The 19,949-nt window shown below is 25.3% G+C and overlaps 2 protein-coding genes across 2 annotated transcripts in view; one reads left to right on the forward strand and one right to left on the reverse strand.

Moving 5' to 3' along the window:
• Positions 1-19,949, reverse strand: part of LOC107446113 (nucleolar protein 6) — a 91,258-nt gene that overhangs the window by 29,392 nt on the left and 41,917 nt on the right. The gene's annotated exons all lie outside the window — the stretch shown is intronic.
• On the forward strand, positions 162-18,491 carry LOC107446114 (GRIP and coiled-coil domain containing 88 kDa). Its single transcript, XM_016060675.3, has 11 exons — positions 162-492; positions 4,350-4,474; positions 7,067-7,186; positions 7,288-7,377; positions 8,350-8,478; positions 10,212-10,400; positions 11,745-11,936; positions 12,752-12,923; positions 14,131-14,255; positions 15,045-15,368; positions 16,578-18,491. The coding sequence occupies exons 1-11, from the start codon at positions 408-410 to the stop codon at positions 17,028-17,030; spliced, it is 2,004 nt and encodes a 667-aa protein (XP_015916161.2). The 5' UTR covers positions 162-407; the 3' UTR covers positions 17,031-18,491.

Genomic DNA, 19,949 nt, shown 5'->3' on the forward strand with positions numbered 1-19,949 from the left:
CTGCGAGGGATTTTATATTTTATCATCATGAAAGTTTTAATTACAGGTAATTCTTATTAATTAAAGATTTAATTTATTATTGAAAAACGTGCTTTAAAATTTGTTTACAGTTTTCGCTATTAGCTGCTTATATCTGCTCCATTCAAGATTCGCTGTGAGCTAAAACTTTTAAAATAAATCTGGATAATAACTTTGACGTTAATTTCGTAATTCAACTGAAATTCAAATATTTACTTTTAGCTGATCTATACTTGAAAAAAATAAGCTACTGATAGCGGTGCATGTCCTGTTTGAAAAACAATAACAAACAGACGATAATAATTCAATTAATTTTGTGACGTTTGCTGTATGTGTTCTAGTTATGATTAAAATTAATACTTTTTAATTATAAAAAGGTGTCCCTTATAATGGAGAAGAAAAATAAAAGAGAATTGCTATCTATAATCGAAGATCAAGATAAAAATTTACTGAAGTATAAATCTCGCTTACATGGTTAGTTTTTTTGTGAATAAGGAGTTTAAACATATGTCTGCAATGATTTCTGATGAGACATATTTAATGAACTAGACTTTATTTTACCTACTTTTTACACATTACTAGGCTTATCATTCATATATATATATATTTAATCTATTAGTAGAACTATATTTAATTATAATAATATAAGCAAGAATTAAGGGAAAATTAATATATTCGATTATGAATGTCACTGTGAAGAAGAGAAATATTTTGATTTTGTTGATAAACACCATGAACATATTATTACTGGTAATTTAAATGTTATAGAAAGCTCAGAAATTTGGAATTTAATGAACAAAGGAACAAAAATTAGTCCCATTTACCATATATAAATTAATATAATAAAATTCTACAATACTTTCTTAATGATCTCGATAACTTTTGTTTTAAGATATCAAACAAATTAACTTTACCTTTAGGTATGCTAACAGAATGGAAATGGGCTGTTTATTATTATTTTAAAAACTTTATTCTCGATAATAAGAAACATTTAAATAACATTAACAATTCAAAAATTTTTTTAAAAATTGTTCAATCTATTAAGCAGCTACAAAAATAAAATTTTAATTAACCCGAAGACAATTCTAACGATAACTATGCAATCTTCTATAAAAAATTCTAAGTTAAACTCTTAATTACGGAGTTAAAAATTGCATAAAACTTTAACCTAAGTAATTTAAATAATAATATCATTAAGAAAATTGTAACTTTATATAAAAGGTTAAAATTTAAAATTAGCAATATACAATTTCCTTACTTAATTACCCTTTATTTCATTACTTACTTAATTACCAAAATTTTATAAAATTTAGAGCAATCACATGTGGATCTAATANCAATAGCCCATTGTGCAGCTCTAGTGCGACGTAAATTAACAACAACAACAACAATATAGAAAGCTCAGAAATTTGGAATTTAATGAACATTGGAACAAAAATTCCATTTACCATATATCAATTAATAAAATTCTAAAATACTTTCTTAATGATCTCAATAACTTTTGTTTTAAGATATCAAGCAAATTATCTTTACCTTTAGGTATGCTAACAGAATGGAAATAGGCTGTTTAATATTATTTAAAAAACTTTATTCTGGATAATAAGAAAAATGTAAATAACATTAACAATTAAAAATATGTTTCTAAAATTGTTCGATCTATTAAGCAACTATGAAAAAAAAAATTGTAATTAACCCGAAGACAAATCTAACGATAACTATGCAATCTTCTATAAAGAATTCTAAGTTAAACTTTTAATTACGGAGTTAAAAATTGCATAAAACTTTAACCTAAGTAATTTAAATAATAATATCATTAAGAAAATTGTAACTTTATATAAAAGGTTAAAATTTAAAGTTAGCAATATACAATTTCCTTACTTAATTACCCTTTATTCCCTTACTTACTTAATTACCAAAATTTTATAAAATTCCTATAAAATTTAGAACAATCACATGTGGATCTAATACTTACCTAAGTAATCTGACACAATTTTTTCTAACTTTAAATAAAATAAACAATATTGCTAAAGAAGGTTTTTCTTGGATTATCACTAATAATTAACCGATTTTATAATTTATTAAACAAAATAAAATTAATTCGATTACGACTTTTGATTTCCCGAATCTTTACAACAGCATTCCCCTTTCTAAACTTAAAGATGCTCTTTTAAACTATTACTATGATTTTAAAATATCTTTAATTGCAATTTTGATTATTGGAAAATTCTAATTTTTGTCTTTTTAATAATTATTTTTACTATGGAAAAGATATTTTTATTCAAATTGATGGAATAACACATGGATTTAATTTTTCACCTTTCTTAGGTAACTTATTTTCACACTATTATAAAAAAAATCATACTCTTAATATTAAATTTCTTTTTAGATTTATTGATGATTTGATTATCTTTAGCTTACAAGGTTATACAATTTTATTAAATAATATGTCTAGAGGAATTAATCTTGCTTCGTAATCATGATGAAAATATTAATTTTAAATTATTGGATTTGGGTATTAAAAATGAAGAAAATATCTGCTTTGTTGATTTATACGATAAAACTAATGATTTCAATGTTAATACATAAATAAACTAATTACCTGAAATTCTAAAAACATCTAAATGTTTCTGAAAACATCTATTTAAATACCATTTTTTGTCAAATGGATAAAATTAAAAGAATATGTAGCAATATTTATTTATCCAAAAAACAAAATATATAGTTGAACTCTTTCAAAATTTGATAAAAAAACAATGGATACCCAACTAAAGTAATTAAATTTTATATAAAATCATTGAGTTAATTGTATGTTAGTATTAATAAATTTACTAAATATTTTTTTGTTAATTTATATTTTTACCATGTGCAAATCCAAGTTGGGCAAATCCGTGACTAAAAATCTGTACAAAATGGGGAAATGATGTTTCTCTCTCTCTTTTTTTTTTCAAAAATCATCAAAATTGTATAATTAAATATCATTCTTTGAATTATCTGGCAATCTTATTACAAAAATATTTTAAATCATTCTTGAAAAATTCCGGTACATGCAAGTTCATTTGAATTCGCTACTAGGTTTATAAATTTTGCTTTGTGTTTTGTTCTTTTTTTTCTTAACACATTATTTTCTGTTTTTTACGTGATTTTTTACTTAATGTTAAAAATAAAGAAAAAGATATAAAGCTTTTTTAAAGGAATAGAAAAAATTTAGTAAAAAATGTTTTTAAAACTATCTGAAAATTTGAAAAAAATTTAAGCAAAAAATATTATAGGGAAAAGTTATAATCTCGTTATCAGCTCACATGATTAAATCCAAGAAAAAATAGTGCTTTCTAATATCGTATTAATGTAGCCTAGAGCAAAATATATCAATACAATAGAGTTCAATGTATTTGCAGGTTATTCGCAGTGAATAAAGCTTATTATTATTATTATTAATTTTCTTCGTAAATCTTTATTTTCTTTATCATTTTTGTCTTTATTATGTTGTTATACATATAAATATTCACGTTTAAATTTTTTATGAATTTGTTATTTTTACTATGTAAGTAACAAGTAGTAGTTCTTATTTTTATATAAATATCAATTTTAATTACCCTATATGCAATCGAAAGTAGGCTATAAATTATAAATAGAAAATGGGAAAGACTGAATTTTGTTTTGCAAAAGTGCTTTGAATTAAATTGTTCCCTTGGAATTTTAGGAATAGTTCGATTAGAGANTGGCCAATGATGATTTCGAAAGCAACTTTTGTATGCTTTTACAATTTCTGAGGCCTTTTTTAAAAGAAAAAAAAAACAAGTCTCCACCTGATAGTTATATTATAGGTTAGGTTACCATAGGCCTTAGGTTACCATAGCAAAGTTACATCTTCAAAGATCCTCAAGAGCTATAACACATCTGCAGCAGAACTGGATATAAAGACAAAATTGCAGGACAGGAACGCATTAATTGTCCACTAATCTTTAGATTTCTTGCTATGTTTTAAAAAACTTTATTTGTGAAAACCTTTAGCGTGGCGGACAGCTGGCCGTCTTAAGCGGCTAGTTAAATATAAATTTTTGATTAACAAGAAATTTGCAAGTTAAGCATAGAGCAAAAATCTGAACTTTTTTTATTATATCTTGTAGAGATTTTCCAGCAACAAGCAATTCACTTACTCTATATTTCGCTATTTCTTAAACTATGTTGCTGCTATCGCAAGTAATTTCACATTTTTGACAGCAACATTGATAATATTAAATCTAAGTTGTATATTCTCTTGTCAATTTTCTTCCCATGTCACAAATGTTGCATGCTTTTAATAATAAATTTGCATAATTTTTAATTTGTAGATATTATTGGATCTTATAAAAATCTGTTAGCTGAAAAAGAAACTCTTCAAAACAGCATTAAAACTCTCACAGAAGCTTCTGTTGTAATATCTACGGATGAAACAAGTGAAAATAATGAGAATGATGTAAGCATTTTTTAAAGTATCAAATTATTGCATTTTCTGGAAAGAACATATACTAATTATATTTTTTGATAAAATATAAAATTGGTAATCAGTGTTTGTAAATGGAATGATTCAGCACTTGAAAAAAGAATTTTTTTCTATTTTCTTGAAAGTTTTCTGATAAAAAAATTGTGATTTAAACTTTTAAATGTTGAACAAACTGTGTAAATTTGCACAGTAATTTCTCTTCAATCTATTCTTTTTCTATATCAGATTCACCAAGAATAGTGGATTGCGTTCATCATCTATTATTATTTGCCATCCAAATAAACAACCAGTTTTATTCGGAACTCAATACAGGGTCTGGAATAAAACTGGCCTTTGTTAGAAAGATATGATGATGAAAATTTGGGTGTAAAACATCTCCTTGTTCAACTCAAATGTTGGATAACTGGAAAATGTATCAAAAGATTGTCATATAAAACACAAAAAAGTCTCAGAAATTCACAATACAATATATTTAAATAATACAATTAAATTATATACAATACAGTTATATAAATATTAAGTTTTCTTTCAAAGTCAAATTTATAATATTAAGTTTTAAGTCAAATTTATAATATTAAGTTTTCTTTTTTAAAGATGATCTGTATTTTTTCTGAAAGGAATAAAATGGAAATGCACTCATAATAAATACTTTTATGTTTAAAATATTCAGGTTTTTCAAAAACATGTTTAAAAACTCTTTTAATGAAATCTTAATTTTAATTATTAACTTATTTATTATACTCCTTTCAACTTTCCTAACCATAACCTTTTATCTAGTAAATAGTAGTTCTCACCTGACATTTAGTTATTTAACTAGTTTCAGTTTACATTCAGATATGAGTAGGCATTATATTAAAACTAGTTTTACCATCTATACTGTGTTCAGCTAGAGCTAAAACTGATAGTGGAAGTAAACATAAGAGTTTACTGCTTATAGACAACATAACTAACATCTGCTGGTTTTTCAGTAAGTCGGAGACTCTTTTCTTCCTTACCATTGGTCATAACTACTTGTCATGACTTTGGTATCAATCAGCCAAAAGTAATTCCAAGTCCCTAGCAATTTCGTTTACTTTCTCTATCGGTTCTCACTTAACAGAGTATAGTTATCAAGCAAATATGTAATAAAAGTTATCTAGTCAGGGGTCTGTTTAGATGAAATTTGGGCCTGTTAACGGACCCTTCACAAAATATCTTTTCATGAAAACGGACCCTTTACAAGATATTTTAACTTAAAAACTGACCCTTCACAGAATAATATATCTTTTAATCGGACCTTTCACAAATTTGTTTATCGTCATTATTGTTTTGTTAATCGAATAAACCCTTCCCAGCGGTGTGGGGGAAAGAAAGACAGATGTAAACGAACTAAGTTTTGTCTTCAGCAGAGGCTACTTCCATTATTGGTCCGAAATGAATATTCTGCATTCAGCAGAATAGGCTAAATACCAAATATTTGTATGTTGCATCTCTAATTTAGTAGCAGCAATTACTGTTTATTTTTTTAAATTTAATTTTTTTTAATTATAATTTTACAGTGTTGAGCATAATCTGGTATCACTTTACAATTTAAAAACTCATTGAAAAAGTTTTTTGCAATAACAGGACCCTATTTGCACAAATTCACAAAAGCAGGATCCTGTTTGAAAGAATGTGAACGTTTATTTTATATTCACAAATTACAAGTAATTTTTTCACAATTTTACAAAAACGGACCTTTTACAAAATGTCTGGACAGACCCCTGCTAGTAAACATGTAGTAAATATTTAAATAAATAATTNATCAAGCAAATATGTAATAAAAGTTATCTAGTCAGGGGTCTGTTTAGATGAAATTTGGGCCTGTTAACGGACCCTTCACAAAATATCTTTTCAGGGAAACGGACCCTTTACAAGATATTTTAACTTAAAAACTGACCCTTCACAGAATGATTAATCTTTTAATCGGACCTTTCACAAATTTGTTTATCGTCATTATTGTTTTGTTAATCGAATAAACCCTTTCCAGCGGTGTGGGGGGGAAGAAAGACAGATGTAAACGAACTAAGTTTTGTCTTCGGCAGAGGCTTCTTCCATTATTCGTCCGAAATTAATATTCTGCATTCAGCAGAATAGGCTAAATACCAAATATTTGTATGTTGCATGTCTAATTTAGTAGCAGCAATTACTGTTTATTTTTTAAAGTTTAATTTTTTTTAATTATAATTTTACAGTGTTGAGCATAATCTGGTATCACCTTACAATTTAAAAACTCATTGAAAAAGTTTTTTGCAATAACAGGCCCCTATTTGCACAAATTCACAAAAGCAGGATCCTGGTTGAAAGAACGTGAAAGTTTATTTTATATTCACGAATTACAAGTAATTTTTTCACAATTTTACAAAAACGGACCTTTTACAAAATGTCTGGACAGACCCCTGCTAGTAAACATGTAGTAAATATTTAAATAAATAATTGGTTCCTACCTTTTGACGATGACTTCCTTTTTAAAATAAATATTTTTTATGCATTATATATAATTTTATAGAATAATTATTTCTCTAAAAACAATCAAATGTTTTTCAGCTTTCCTCAGAAAAGAAGAATGAGCTTTGCATCCAAAACCTAAAGAGCAGTTTAGGTGCATTAACGATTGAAAGAGCCCGCATTGAAAATGAATTAAAAACAGATAGGAAGAAAATTTTGGTAAATTTAATGTCTAAGCTGTTAGAAATGCTAAAAACTTGTTAACATTTTATCTGGTTTATTTGATTCTTTTTCTTCTTCTTTTTTTTTATAAAATTCAGCAACAGAAGGAGGATCTAGAAAAAAAACTTGTTGATTCAGAAAATAAGTATTTTCTTGAAAAAGAAAAATGTGACAAGCTCATAGTGGAGGTAAAAAACATGTTCCTTTTTTTTAAACTATAATGATTATTAACAAATTCTTTGTACCAAATTTTATAGGCAATAGCCCTGTTTTCTTTAAATGTTAAAGCGTAAGATAATTACATGATTATGAAGCATATGAATTTTTGATATAAATATTTTTCTTATCCTTTGAGCCATTTTTTTAAGACTTGCCAGCAATACTTAAGCAGACTTCCTAAAAATAATTTCTAGAAAGTTGTTAGTTTTAGCGATCTTTATCTAGTCAAAAAGTTCTGTAATAAAAAACTAAATAATGTTTAGTAAATGCAAGCATGAAAGCTAAGTCATTACTCAATTATTTGCTACAGGCATTAAAAAAATCTGAGTTAGTTATGTGAATTTTTTAAAGCGTGGAATTTATAAATAATTAAATATAATAAGTCATTACTTTTAACTGATTTCTTGATTACAAATTAAAGCATTTGTGGACATTCCGTGAACTAAAGTATACAATTAACAGGTTACAGATACTTAAAATAGTAGTTTCAGCTGCGCTATTTTTTATTTTATTTATACATATAAGGCATTACCGATTGAAACATAATTTTGGTGCTGGATGATTTATTAGAAATAATGCATATTTTTGAGAATAGTTTTATAAAATAAATTACTTCTTGTAAAATTAGCATAACAAGTAATAATACTTTAGAAATGTAATCGTAGTTTGTTCACACTCATTGAAATATTTTTTTTGTAAAATATAACAGTAAATTTTACAAGTAAAATGTAAGTTTGCATGAAATTTTTTAGCTTTCGTGCCCTGTACTATTTTCAATTTTTTTTAAAATTTCATTTTTAAGATTTTTTAAGATTATTTTTCTTTTCAAAACTGTTGAGCAGACATTTATAAAAAATCTTAACACCAATAATATGTTTTATACTTTTACTGACGATTGGTATTGACTGTATTACATAAATAAAATCTTGTGCTTAATTTAGTTAAGAAGGAAAATTAGTGACCAACAAAGAGAAAGAGATAAAGAACAACAAGATCATGTCTTGATGTTAAAAGAACTTCAAAATGTTCTTGCAAATGAAAGAGCTATGAAGGAAAAATTAGAGCAACAGGTATAAATTTAAATTAAGGTTTATCTATATTAATTTAACATATATATTAAATAATTACTTGTATTTAGTTTTTTAAAGCAATTAGTATTAGGACATAATTTATAAAGATAAAGAAAATGTGCGTCAAAGTCAAAGTTAGATTATAGGCTCTTTAAATTGTTTTTCTTATATTTTGCCACCATTTACATGAATTATAATTAAAATTTATGTTTTTTTTTTTATCTGAGAAGATAAAAATATTTTAAATTTTTTTTAAACATATTATTAGTGTGGTTAACAATTTTATCTGGAATGTTTATAAACTGAATTGAATGAAACAGAATAATGTATGCTAGAATAAAAACCTAATTTTTATTATAAAATGTGAGAAACAACTCTCATAAAAATATCTGATTTGATATTGATGGTCAAATAAAAATTTTATTTGGTAAGATTCTGCAACGCAAGATTTTGCATTTGTTTCCTCTTTAATTAAATTAATTCTTCATAAAAAAATAATACTTTAATATTGTATTTAGAATCAAAAAACTTTAATTAGAAAGTAAACAAATTTTTGAATTTTTTTTTACAATTTTGTTTAATCTTTTAATTAAAATATTTTGCTATTAATTTTAGGTGCAACTTAAATGAACTTTGAGTTTATTGATACTGTAGATAAAATTTTATATGTTACAAAAAAGTTATTTTAAAATCAGATACATGGGTAAATGATAATTTTTTTCCATGCATGTGTGAAGTGATATGTTTAAAGGTAACCAAGCAAATTCGAAAGTATTTTTCCAAAAATATTGACAAAATTTGAGAAATTATTAAATGTATTTGATTGAAGTATGTGATATATAGCCAAAGCTCTGATTAGGATTAAATATGCTTTAAAAAATTGATATCTTCATATAATTAAAACATATGTATTGTCTAATCATTCCCTTTGATATATTGAAATTTTTTATCATCTCATTATGTTATAAAGTTTTCACAGTTTTATATATTTGAAATCCCTCTTTAAATATTCAAAATGATATTGCCACTTTGAAAGAGTTTAAATAAAATTTTTATTTCATATCTTAATATTTTAAAAATTAATGGTGATACTGAGTTGAGAGGTTACTCAAAACAATAATCAAGTGACAAAAATATGAAAATTTCAATTAATAAAAAGTTTTGAATTAATTCTTGATTTTTGTTTGATGTATAAGAGTTACTTTTTTTTTGTGTGAAAATAGATTCAAAGTAAATTGGAAAGTATTCTGAAGAATTTATCTTTATTTGTAATGTTAATAGTTGTCAGTTTTTAATTTAATAAAATATTTAATTTCAAGCTTTTTTAAGCATGATTTTCGATTTTATTACCTTGATTCTTAAATTTGTTTGATTATAAAATCATATTTTAATTTTAATGGTATCTGACAAGAGTTATGGGTAGTATGTTTTTGCAAAATGATTAGTTTCATTCTAGTGTGTGTGTAGATTAGAAAAAAAAAAGACAAGAATTATCCATTCTAGTAATTAATAATTTTGTTTCCTCTCTGTTCTGTTTAATTTTTTATTTTGATAAAAAAAAATTACTTTCATAATTATTATTTTGCTAGCTTGTTTTTGCTGTTACCCTTTAATGCAAAAATAGGGAAATTTATGATTGCATAGTTTTTTTTATTTGTTTAAATAGTACTTATCAGCTATTATATATGTAAATTTTTTTAATAGTTACAGTTCTTTTATTTTCAAATTTATAGATCAGTGAACTTTTACAAAAATTTAGTGGTAAGCTTTCTGAGAAAAAGATTACTGAATATGAGAGAACTTTTGATGATTTGCGAGCTGAATTGAAGTCCACCCGAGAGAATTTGAATGCTGCAAGAAATGAAGTAAAGAAAAAAGAAATTTTGATTCTGAAAATGCAAGAAGAAATTCATGAAATGAAGGTAAGTTTTTTTTTTTATTTCATTAACATATTGATACCTCACTAAAGGTAAATTAAAAAAAGTCTTCTAAACTAAAGCATATAAGATTGACTATAGTTTCCTTAAAATAATTACCTCATAAATAATATTGAATAGTTTTCCTCAAAATAAAGTGAATAATAATTTAAATTAAAAAGTATATATAATAACCATTATTGTAACTAATTTAATAGCAATGTATACACGTGTAGATGTAACACGTAAGGTATTAGGTACTTCAATTTAGTAATTAAGTTTTTTCAAACTCCGAAATTGATGTAACTGTTAAATAAAAATAGAGCTATAAGAAAAAGATGATACAGTAGAGAACCGATTATCAGGAACAATCGGGACCATCGCGATTCTGGATAACTGATTTTTTCGGTTTTCTGAATCGCTACAAAATGCCGTCTTTTTAATGTTTATGAAACGAAACTAAAAAATTATTTTGAAATAGTTTTAGAAATAATAAAAAATTATAAATAATAATACACTTAAATTTAAATAAGGAAAGAAATTATGAAATAAAAATTATATACAGGCTTATATATGTTATTAATGTTATTATTAACATTAATAACATATATAAGCTATTTGTGCTTATGTGAGATTCGTCTACAAATGGCTTTTGATCCGTCCTCTAAATCAGTTCTTTCGTCAACTTGATACGTCGTACGCTCTAAATAACAAAATGGGCTCAAAATCTTGTAGGAAAAATTGTTTTTTTTTTAATTGAGGAAAATTAATTTCCGGTTCTGAATTTCATTCCGGTTATCTGGTTTTCTGATTTCCGGATAAGAGGTTCTGCACTGAATTTGCTTTGATGCCTTTTTTTTCCATATAAATTGTTTGACAAAAGCATAATATTCATTTTATTGTTGTGTTCTGAAAAGTAAATTATGATGAACAATAGTAAAATTCTCTTTGATGTTGTGGCAAACCTTTTTAAATATTATTAACATATTTTTTCATTGTAAAGAAATTAATTTTTCTTTTAGGTTTCTTTTTAAATGGGAATTTTTTATTTTTTTTAAGAATATTTTCATTATGTTAGAATATATAAAAGTTTGTTTATAAGAGTCAATGGGCTAATAAATCTGAAAATGCTGTTGTTGTATAAAAGTATAGCTAAAATAATGTGTTGGACTTTTGTTAAATTGATAAATAAATGAAACACAATCTTTGTTTTATATATTATATGTTAAATTATTTCTTATTATTGTATTTATAGTTCAGAAATCTATAAGTTTGAAAATAAAATTTACTTGCTGTAATTAGATAGGCATTTAAAAAATCTTTGTGTATTTCTATGTCTTCATTTTCTAGTCTCAATACCAATCAAAGATTAATGAAGAAAAACTTCGAGCTGACACTGCTGAGGAGAAACTAGGGATGCTAGTTTTTGTTAAAGAAGAAAGAATAGCTAATTTAGAGAGCAGAGTGTCTGAATTATCTTGTATAATTGGTGATCATGACAAAATAAAATTGCAAGATCAAATTACCATTGAAAAACTTAAAGTATGAATTTTTTAAACTTTTTAGTTTATGCTTAATTAGTTTTATTATATTTTATTATCCAGATTCTAATTAAAACACAGTGATTTTGGAAAGTAGAGTTTTTAAAACAAAGTGAGATTTTGTAACTTAATATAATTTCTTAATATACTTATATTAAATCTTTCTATGCTTGAAATAGTTGATATTTCTAACATTACAAGTTTGCGGATCAAATGTTCAGAACTTTTCTGTTATGCACTACTTTTTCATGAAATAGCAATGAGGATGGAAAGCTGAAATAGCTGAAGGAGCAAAATTTTGAATGGAGATATTGGACATTTAAATGCAAATTCTATTTTCCTGAGTCTTTCTGCATTTATCTACTTTTATCATTTAACAATTAAAAAAAAATGACCAATTGATGCTTAAAAAATGATACTTAATTTAAGTCACCATTTTTTTTGTTGACTCGCCATGCGGCGAGTGGTTATTTTCAGATCTAATGTTTAGTTTAATTAGTCTAATCCAATGCATGAAGTGGACTTTTCTTTTTTATTAATTTAATATATTGATTGATTCTAATGAATTGATGAGGGTCATTTGATTAAAAAGTTTCAATAGCATTTATATATTTTTAATAGCATTTAAGAATAAGATAGTTTAAAAATAGCTTTTGTTACATTATGTAGAAAATGTTGCTTGTTCGCTCAAAGAAAGCAAATTTTTAAATACTATTTATTTTGCATAAAAGATGAATTTTTAAAAAAAAAATAAATCAACTCACTTTTTCCTGAAATCTTAATAGAAATAACTTATTTTCTTGTTTCTAATTTAAGGCTAGAATATCTCAACTTCAAAATGAATGTGCTGCATTTTCATCCCATATTTCTACTGATGACTCCAAATTATTGGAATTCAGGCAATTTACTGAGGTTAAAGATACTGTACAAAGACCTAGAACTCATTCTGAGCCATTGTATGTTAATACAGACAATTCCCACACTGAAGGTTTGTTTTAAATTTTTTAGTTCACCTATGGTAGAAAAAAAACATTGAAAATAAAATTTCATTTCAATTAAATTGTAACTTTGTAGAAACTTAAAAATTAAACATTTTATGGAATATTACGTTATTTTATTTTTATAGAATTGCATATTGTATATCATTTCAGATAAAAAATTAAACTTGCATTTATGACTCTTCGTTTTATTTCCAATATTCAAATTATTTGTGTATTCATAAAGTAATTAAAAAAGGATTTTTTTCTGATTATTTAGTATCAAATATAGCTACTTTTGCTTTTATTTGATTTGAGAGATTGAAATATTAAAATTTTTTACTAAATACCTTGCTAAATTGTCTTACTTTAAGACTAAAAGTTTGCTTGCTTTAAAATTTAATCAAAATTTAGTTAATTAATTTGCCGATGTTTGGGTAAGTTATTGAAGAAACTGTAGTTAAATAGAGTTTTTTTACTGATAGAATTTTTTTATTTTAATTTTTGTCCCCTTTGTATTAGACAATTCTCAAAATCACTTAGATAATATTTAGCTTGAGGAAAATTTGTGATAAAAGAAAAAAATTAAAATAAATCCTTGAAAACTAAAATTAACATGAAAGTTTGACTCAAAAAAGTATTTTTTTTCGAAAATAATTACTGAGAAAATTGCTTTATTTATCAAATTTTTCCTATATTTTTGCAGAATTTTTTAAAATCTTTACTGCAATATATTATTCATTCATTAAAAACTTTAAAGAATTTGAGAATTTATTGAATTTTAACTGAATTACAGTTCAACTACAGGCTGTTCAACTACAGGCTATACCAGTGATTGTATCTAGTTTTAATGTTATTATTGTATCTAGTTTTAATGTTATGTCATTAGAAAAATATATTCGCTATGAGTGTTATCTATCTTGGGTAATGTGATCAGAAACCAGTTTGTGTTGTGCAAATCATATTTCTATCTAAGTCTGACAGTTAAAGAGCTCAAGCAAATAATTTCATTTCATATAAATGTATTGAGTTAACCTGTCTATTAATTTTAGACACCAGAATGTGAATTAAATTAAACTGGTTTAATAATTCTAAAAAAATTTTGCTGCTCGATTAAAGTACGAAAGTTATTAAATTCATACAAATAAAATTCTATCTCATACTGTATATCCATTATACTTATTTCAGTAATGTATTTTAATGTGAAGTTTATTTCAGAAAACCTTCATTTACATTGCCTAGTTGAAATATCAGAGCTTAAGAAAGAATTAGAGCAATATAAAGCAAAGTGTGAATCTGTTCTCAGGGAAAGATATAACAAATCATCAGCAGCTTTACTTTCGGTATGTTTGTGATTAAAATATAATTTATGATTTATTATTTAGACCCATGTTATTTGATATTATCAAAAAATGTATAGTGATTACTGTTTCTAGTAATTTTGGATTAATGTATTAAAACATTCCTGTATTGTTAATATATTTATTTAAAAACTTAAAATAATCTTTTGATTGAAAATTTTTAGCGTTGTACTTTTGATTTTGTAAAATAATTTCAAAATGCCATAAAAAAGTTTAAGCTCTATGATTTGATACTGATTTTAAGAAAACAGTTTGAAAAAAAAAATTAATGTGTTTAAAATGTTATTTTGGTTGAAGTTGCTAATAAAAGTCATAACCTGTTGTCAAACTTTAACATTTGTTGTTCTTTCATTAAACTGAAAGAAAAACTAAAAGAAACTAAAAGAAAAAAAAAACATTATTTCTTTAAAAGAGCACCAATCATTTTCATCTATTACATTATCATCATATTTTATTTAATTATCTAATTTTATACATAAAATATCAAATTTGCTATTAAAATATTTTTTGACAGTGTTTTTACTCAATTATTAAATATCCTGAATACAATAAATTTAATTAATTGATTTACTAAAATGTTCATATGTAACTCTTTTTTGTTTAAAGACAAATGTATTATATATTGAAGTATTAAAGACATTACATTAATTTAATGCAGTTATAACAAACATTAGTTACAGAAGAAGGCTATTAGACAAAATTTTATAATCAGCTCATGCGCGTAAGTATTTTTTTATATTTGTCATTGATTCAAATTTTTCATAAATGCAGGATGCAAAAGCTGGAAAAGAAATTAAAGAATTGAAGAGTAAAGTGGCACACATGCAAGACCAATTACAATCATGCAAGTCCCAATTGAAGCTAAATGAAGAATATCATAGTAAAATAACTTCTAACTTGGAGAAGGCCTGTGAAGACTTAAAATTAATTCATAAACAAGAAATTGTTCAAATAGAAGCATCCGGTAAGGCACATCTCATAGAACTAGAACACCAAATACAAAAGCAACGGGAAAGAACTCTGCTATTGTTGGAAGAAAAAGATAAAGAGATTAGTCATCTAAAATCTTCATTCCTCTCTTCATTTATTCAGAAGGTATGTTCTATGCTTAACTATTTAATGTTTATTTTATGTTTAAATTGCAATTATCAACAAAAAAAAAAACTATCCATTCTCAATTGTACAGAAGTGATATTATTGCCTTGTTTATTTTGTTTAAGAATGCAGTTTATATTTTTTTATTAATTAAATTTCAAAATTATTTTTTCAATTATTTAATGATATTGAAACATTAAATAAATTAAAATAAGTGAATTTTGCAGATAGTCTAACAATTTTTTTTTTAGTAATGATGATTATAAAACAAAATATAATTGTTGTATTGCAATAATAACAAAAAATAAAATAAAGATGGTTGGTGGAATATTATAGCATAAATACAGTCAAAAATAAAAAGCCTCAGGGTATCCATTTGAAATATTGTAAAACTAAATTTAACACAAACAAAATATTATGAAACTAACAAAATGTCTTGACAAAAAATCTCATTTAGACAGAATATTAAGAGACAGATTCTCTGAAAGACAAAAATACTAACACTATTAAAAAAAAAAAAAAAAAAAAAAAATAANATAAATACATTTAAAAAAAAAAAAAAAAATTGGAGATTATTGTACATGTAAAATTTTATTGACAAATTAGACCTTGGATATATACCATAAAGCAGACAATTGAAAAAATCTATTTTTTTGTTCAAATTATCTGTTATACATTTCATTACATTTTAATACCGTATTGCTTGCTTTTTTTTCTTCAAGGCTGCAGCTTACACATAATTCTTCCATGATTGAGAAATAAAACAGTAATTTAAAATATCTTTGGTCTACTGTTTATGGGAGGGAGAAAAGCACATTAATGGCACGTTAAAAGCACATTACAAAATGCCAATCCTTGCTATTTTATTGCTTAAAATATTTTTACTTTCTCTTCTCTACTTAAGCTCTACTCTTTTATCTTATTTTAATTTTTTTTTAACTTAGCCATTTAATTGTGGATCCCAGAGTTAAAGGTAGGACCTCATTGCTTCCTCACACAATGTATTCCTGTGTAATTAAAGTAAAAGTTAACAAAAAAAAAGTTTTTTGCAGTATTTCGTAAAAAAAAAGCACTCAGAATAAAACATATCTAAACGAACGATAGAAAAATAGTGAATAAAATTATCTATATCTAATTATAACTTTTGAGCTATTTTGATGATAACTCTTTATAAAAAAAAATTGTAATTCATTAATTTAATTCCATTAGGAGAAAAAACCTGATGGAGATGTAGCAGAACATGCCGAATTATCAGCAATAGACCAAGAAGCTGCCACAAATATTTTATCACATTCCCTCATATCAAGTAAAAAAGATGGACACATACTACATTACGTTCAGGAACTAGCTAGAAAAGATGTAGAGATATCAAACCTTCGACAATCTCGCATTCAATCTGAATCAAATGTGAGAAAGCTCGAGCAAGCTCTGAGTACCATTAAAGAGAAGTACTTTGATGAAGTTGATGCCCTTAAATCAAGAATAAAGTTATTGGAGAGTACTCAAGATCAAGAAGGTACTAATGTAGAGTACTTAAAAAATGTTGTATTACGATTTTTGAAATGCAATGATTACAATAGCAGAAAGCATATGATTAATGCTATTGCCACGGTTCTACATTTCACTACAAATGAGATACAAGATGTAAAAGGTTATATATAATATCAATGTATCCTGATTATTCCTATCTGTAAATCTAATGATATTGTTAAATTTTTAATGTCCTATTTGTAAATATATTAACTGCAATGATTGTTAAACTTTTTATGTCCTACTTGGTAAATATCTTCTTCTATAGCTCTTCAGCCCTTTGTGGACCCTGGCTTGTTCCAAAATTCTATTCCATACCGGCCCTCTCTCTTGACTTCTCCCTCCACCTACAGATCTTCATTATTTTTAAATCACTAATAACGTCTTACTTCCACCTTTTTGGCCTGGTTCTTATAGGTGCCCAGTTATTGTCTCTCTCCTATCTATGTGTCCAAGCCATGAGAGGCGCTTGGATTTGATAAAGCAAACAATATTTCTTCCTTTTATGATTTTCTCAATTTCTAGGTTCGATCTAATTCTCCATTTGCCTGTATCATTATTAGATCCTATTATTCTCCTCAGAACCTTTCGTTCTAACACCAGCTAGTCATTATCATCTTTTTTGGTCATTGTCCAGGTTTTACTTCCATATGTCACAATTGGCCTAATCATAGTTTTATAAAGTCACCTTTTTAAAGATTTTGTAAGTAATTTATTTTTTAAAAGGTAACTGTATACAAAGTGTGACCGGTTTCCTTTAAGAATTTTTGCATGTATTTCTTCGGAAATACTTTCTGAATCAGTGATGATGGAGCCAAGGCGGGTGCAACTATGCACTCTTTCAAAGTATCAGCATAAGTGCAAATCTGATCAGTTTTCAGCATAAGTGCAAATCTGTGATTTTTTGTTGCAGATGTTTCCTTTTAAGTCAAGTTGATGAACATGCTTCAGAATCAATTTAAATAACAGAGTTGAGAGTGCACCACACTGTAGATGCCAGCATTTATATTAAATTCATTTCTGCATGATAACTGTGGCCTTGGTGTCACTTAGGGCTATTTCAATTAGTTTGACTAATTTTTTTGGTATTCTTAGCTCAGCTAAAACATTTATCATTTTCTTTCTGTCAACCTTTGGTGAATATATTGGTTCTATTGTTTAACTTTTAACAACCTAAATTTTTTAATTGTTAAAAATGTGTAAATTTGTTTTTCCCAATACTAATTGAAATAATGACTAAACATCTGTTATTCTGGAATACCTGTTGTATCAGTAGGTATTCCAGAAAGTTAGCAGGTATACCATAGGCAAAATGTAAATTGAAAACATTTTATTTATTAAAATAAATTAATTACCTACTTTCTTAAAAATTCAATTCAATATTCATATAGAATTATCATTTAATTCAAAATGAAAAGTTCGGTGAAAAGATTTTTTAGGACATAAAAAGTTTAACATAATTAATATAGAGTTAAAAGTGAAGTCTTACAAAAACATATATTTTTATAGAAAGGAAAATTTTAAACAAGTTTTAGAATGTATATTTTGAAGTAAATTGTATAAATAAATATTTATGTTTTATCTTTTTAGAAATTGCTTTATTTATTTTCAGTTCTTTTACAACTAGTTACTAGTACTCTAGAGTCAAAAATTTAAATTTTAAAAATCTTTTCTTTACTTAGATTATATGTATGTCAATTTAAAATATATAAAAAAAAAATTTTTTTTTTGGGGGGGGGGGCTAAACTCTACTTTAATACAGAAAAATAAATGATATACTAGGGCAGGGATGGCAAACCAATGGCACGCGACACAATATTCTCGGCACGCCACCAATCACAAAGTTCACTATGAAGCATATTACTATTAAATTAAAATTCACAAAAACAAACAAAAAAATACACAATTAACAAAAAAAAATTAACAACCTAATGCCAAGAAAAAAACAATAACTGTAAAAGACAAGCTAACAATAAATAACTAGCAAAAAAACATTAACAGTTCTGCTTAAACTATCATCTTACAACCTAATATAAGTCATTTGTCTTCTAATCTGCAACAACAAAAGTCACACTAATGTTACTTTAGGTTGAATTACACGCATAACTGAGACATTGCAAAATGTTTTTTTTTTTCATAGTAAATAAAGAGTTTTGAGTGATAGAATTTAGTATTATTATTTTCCCAATAATCAAGAAGTCAAAATTATTTGAGGGCACGTCTATGACCTCATTAAACAATATTTTGAAAAAAATGGTACGTTGGTGCATAAAGCTTCGCCACCCCTGTACTAGGGTGTCAATATAGTACTTGTTAAAAGAACGACTAAGGCAATTTATGTCTACCATGTGGCATACAAAAAAGTTTTGCTCAAAATTATAAAACTCGTTCATCTAAAAAGAATTCCATCCATGCAAATTAAATCAATATTTGAATATTATCTTAAACTAAGTAATGTTACATTATAAAATTTGATTTCTCTTTTTTTAAGAGAGTTAGTCAACAAAAATTGTTTATAAAATATATAAATTATAATTTTATGTAAAAACATTTTGTCAATATGTTGATCGTAATAAAATTAACAACTGAATTTGGAAAATATTTAACTGGGGAATATAGAATAAATAAGAGAATAAGAAGTAATTTTACTTGTACACAATCGGTAAAGATAACTTTATATTGTAAAACAATGGATTTTATCTCTCTTGAAACATCTCGATTTTTAAAAAATTTTGATATAAATATTATGATTCATAATTGGCAACATCTGATTGTTTTCTCTTACTTTAATTTTATCTATCCATTTTTTGTTATTTTTGACATCAAGTCATGTTTGAGCTAATAAAATGATGATCTCGAGAAAGGTAAATTTTTCGACAGCAATGGATAAACAATCATTATTTAATGCACAAAAAGAGAAAAAAAAATTAACGAAAAAAGCATTTAAAATTGTTACACCTTTTCAACAAATTTGAATTTATTAAAAAACTCATTACATTTATAATAGCCCTTTCAACGTATCAAATTACAATTCTGATTAGCCAACATAGT

Source organism: Parasteatoda tepidariorum, chromosome 2, assembly GCF_043381705.1.
Source record: "Parasteatoda tepidariorum isolate YZ-2023 chromosome 2, CAS_Ptep_4.0, whole genome shotgun sequence".
NCBI lineage: Eukaryota > Metazoa > Arthropoda > Arachnida > Araneae > Theridiidae > Parasteatoda > Parasteatoda tepidariorum.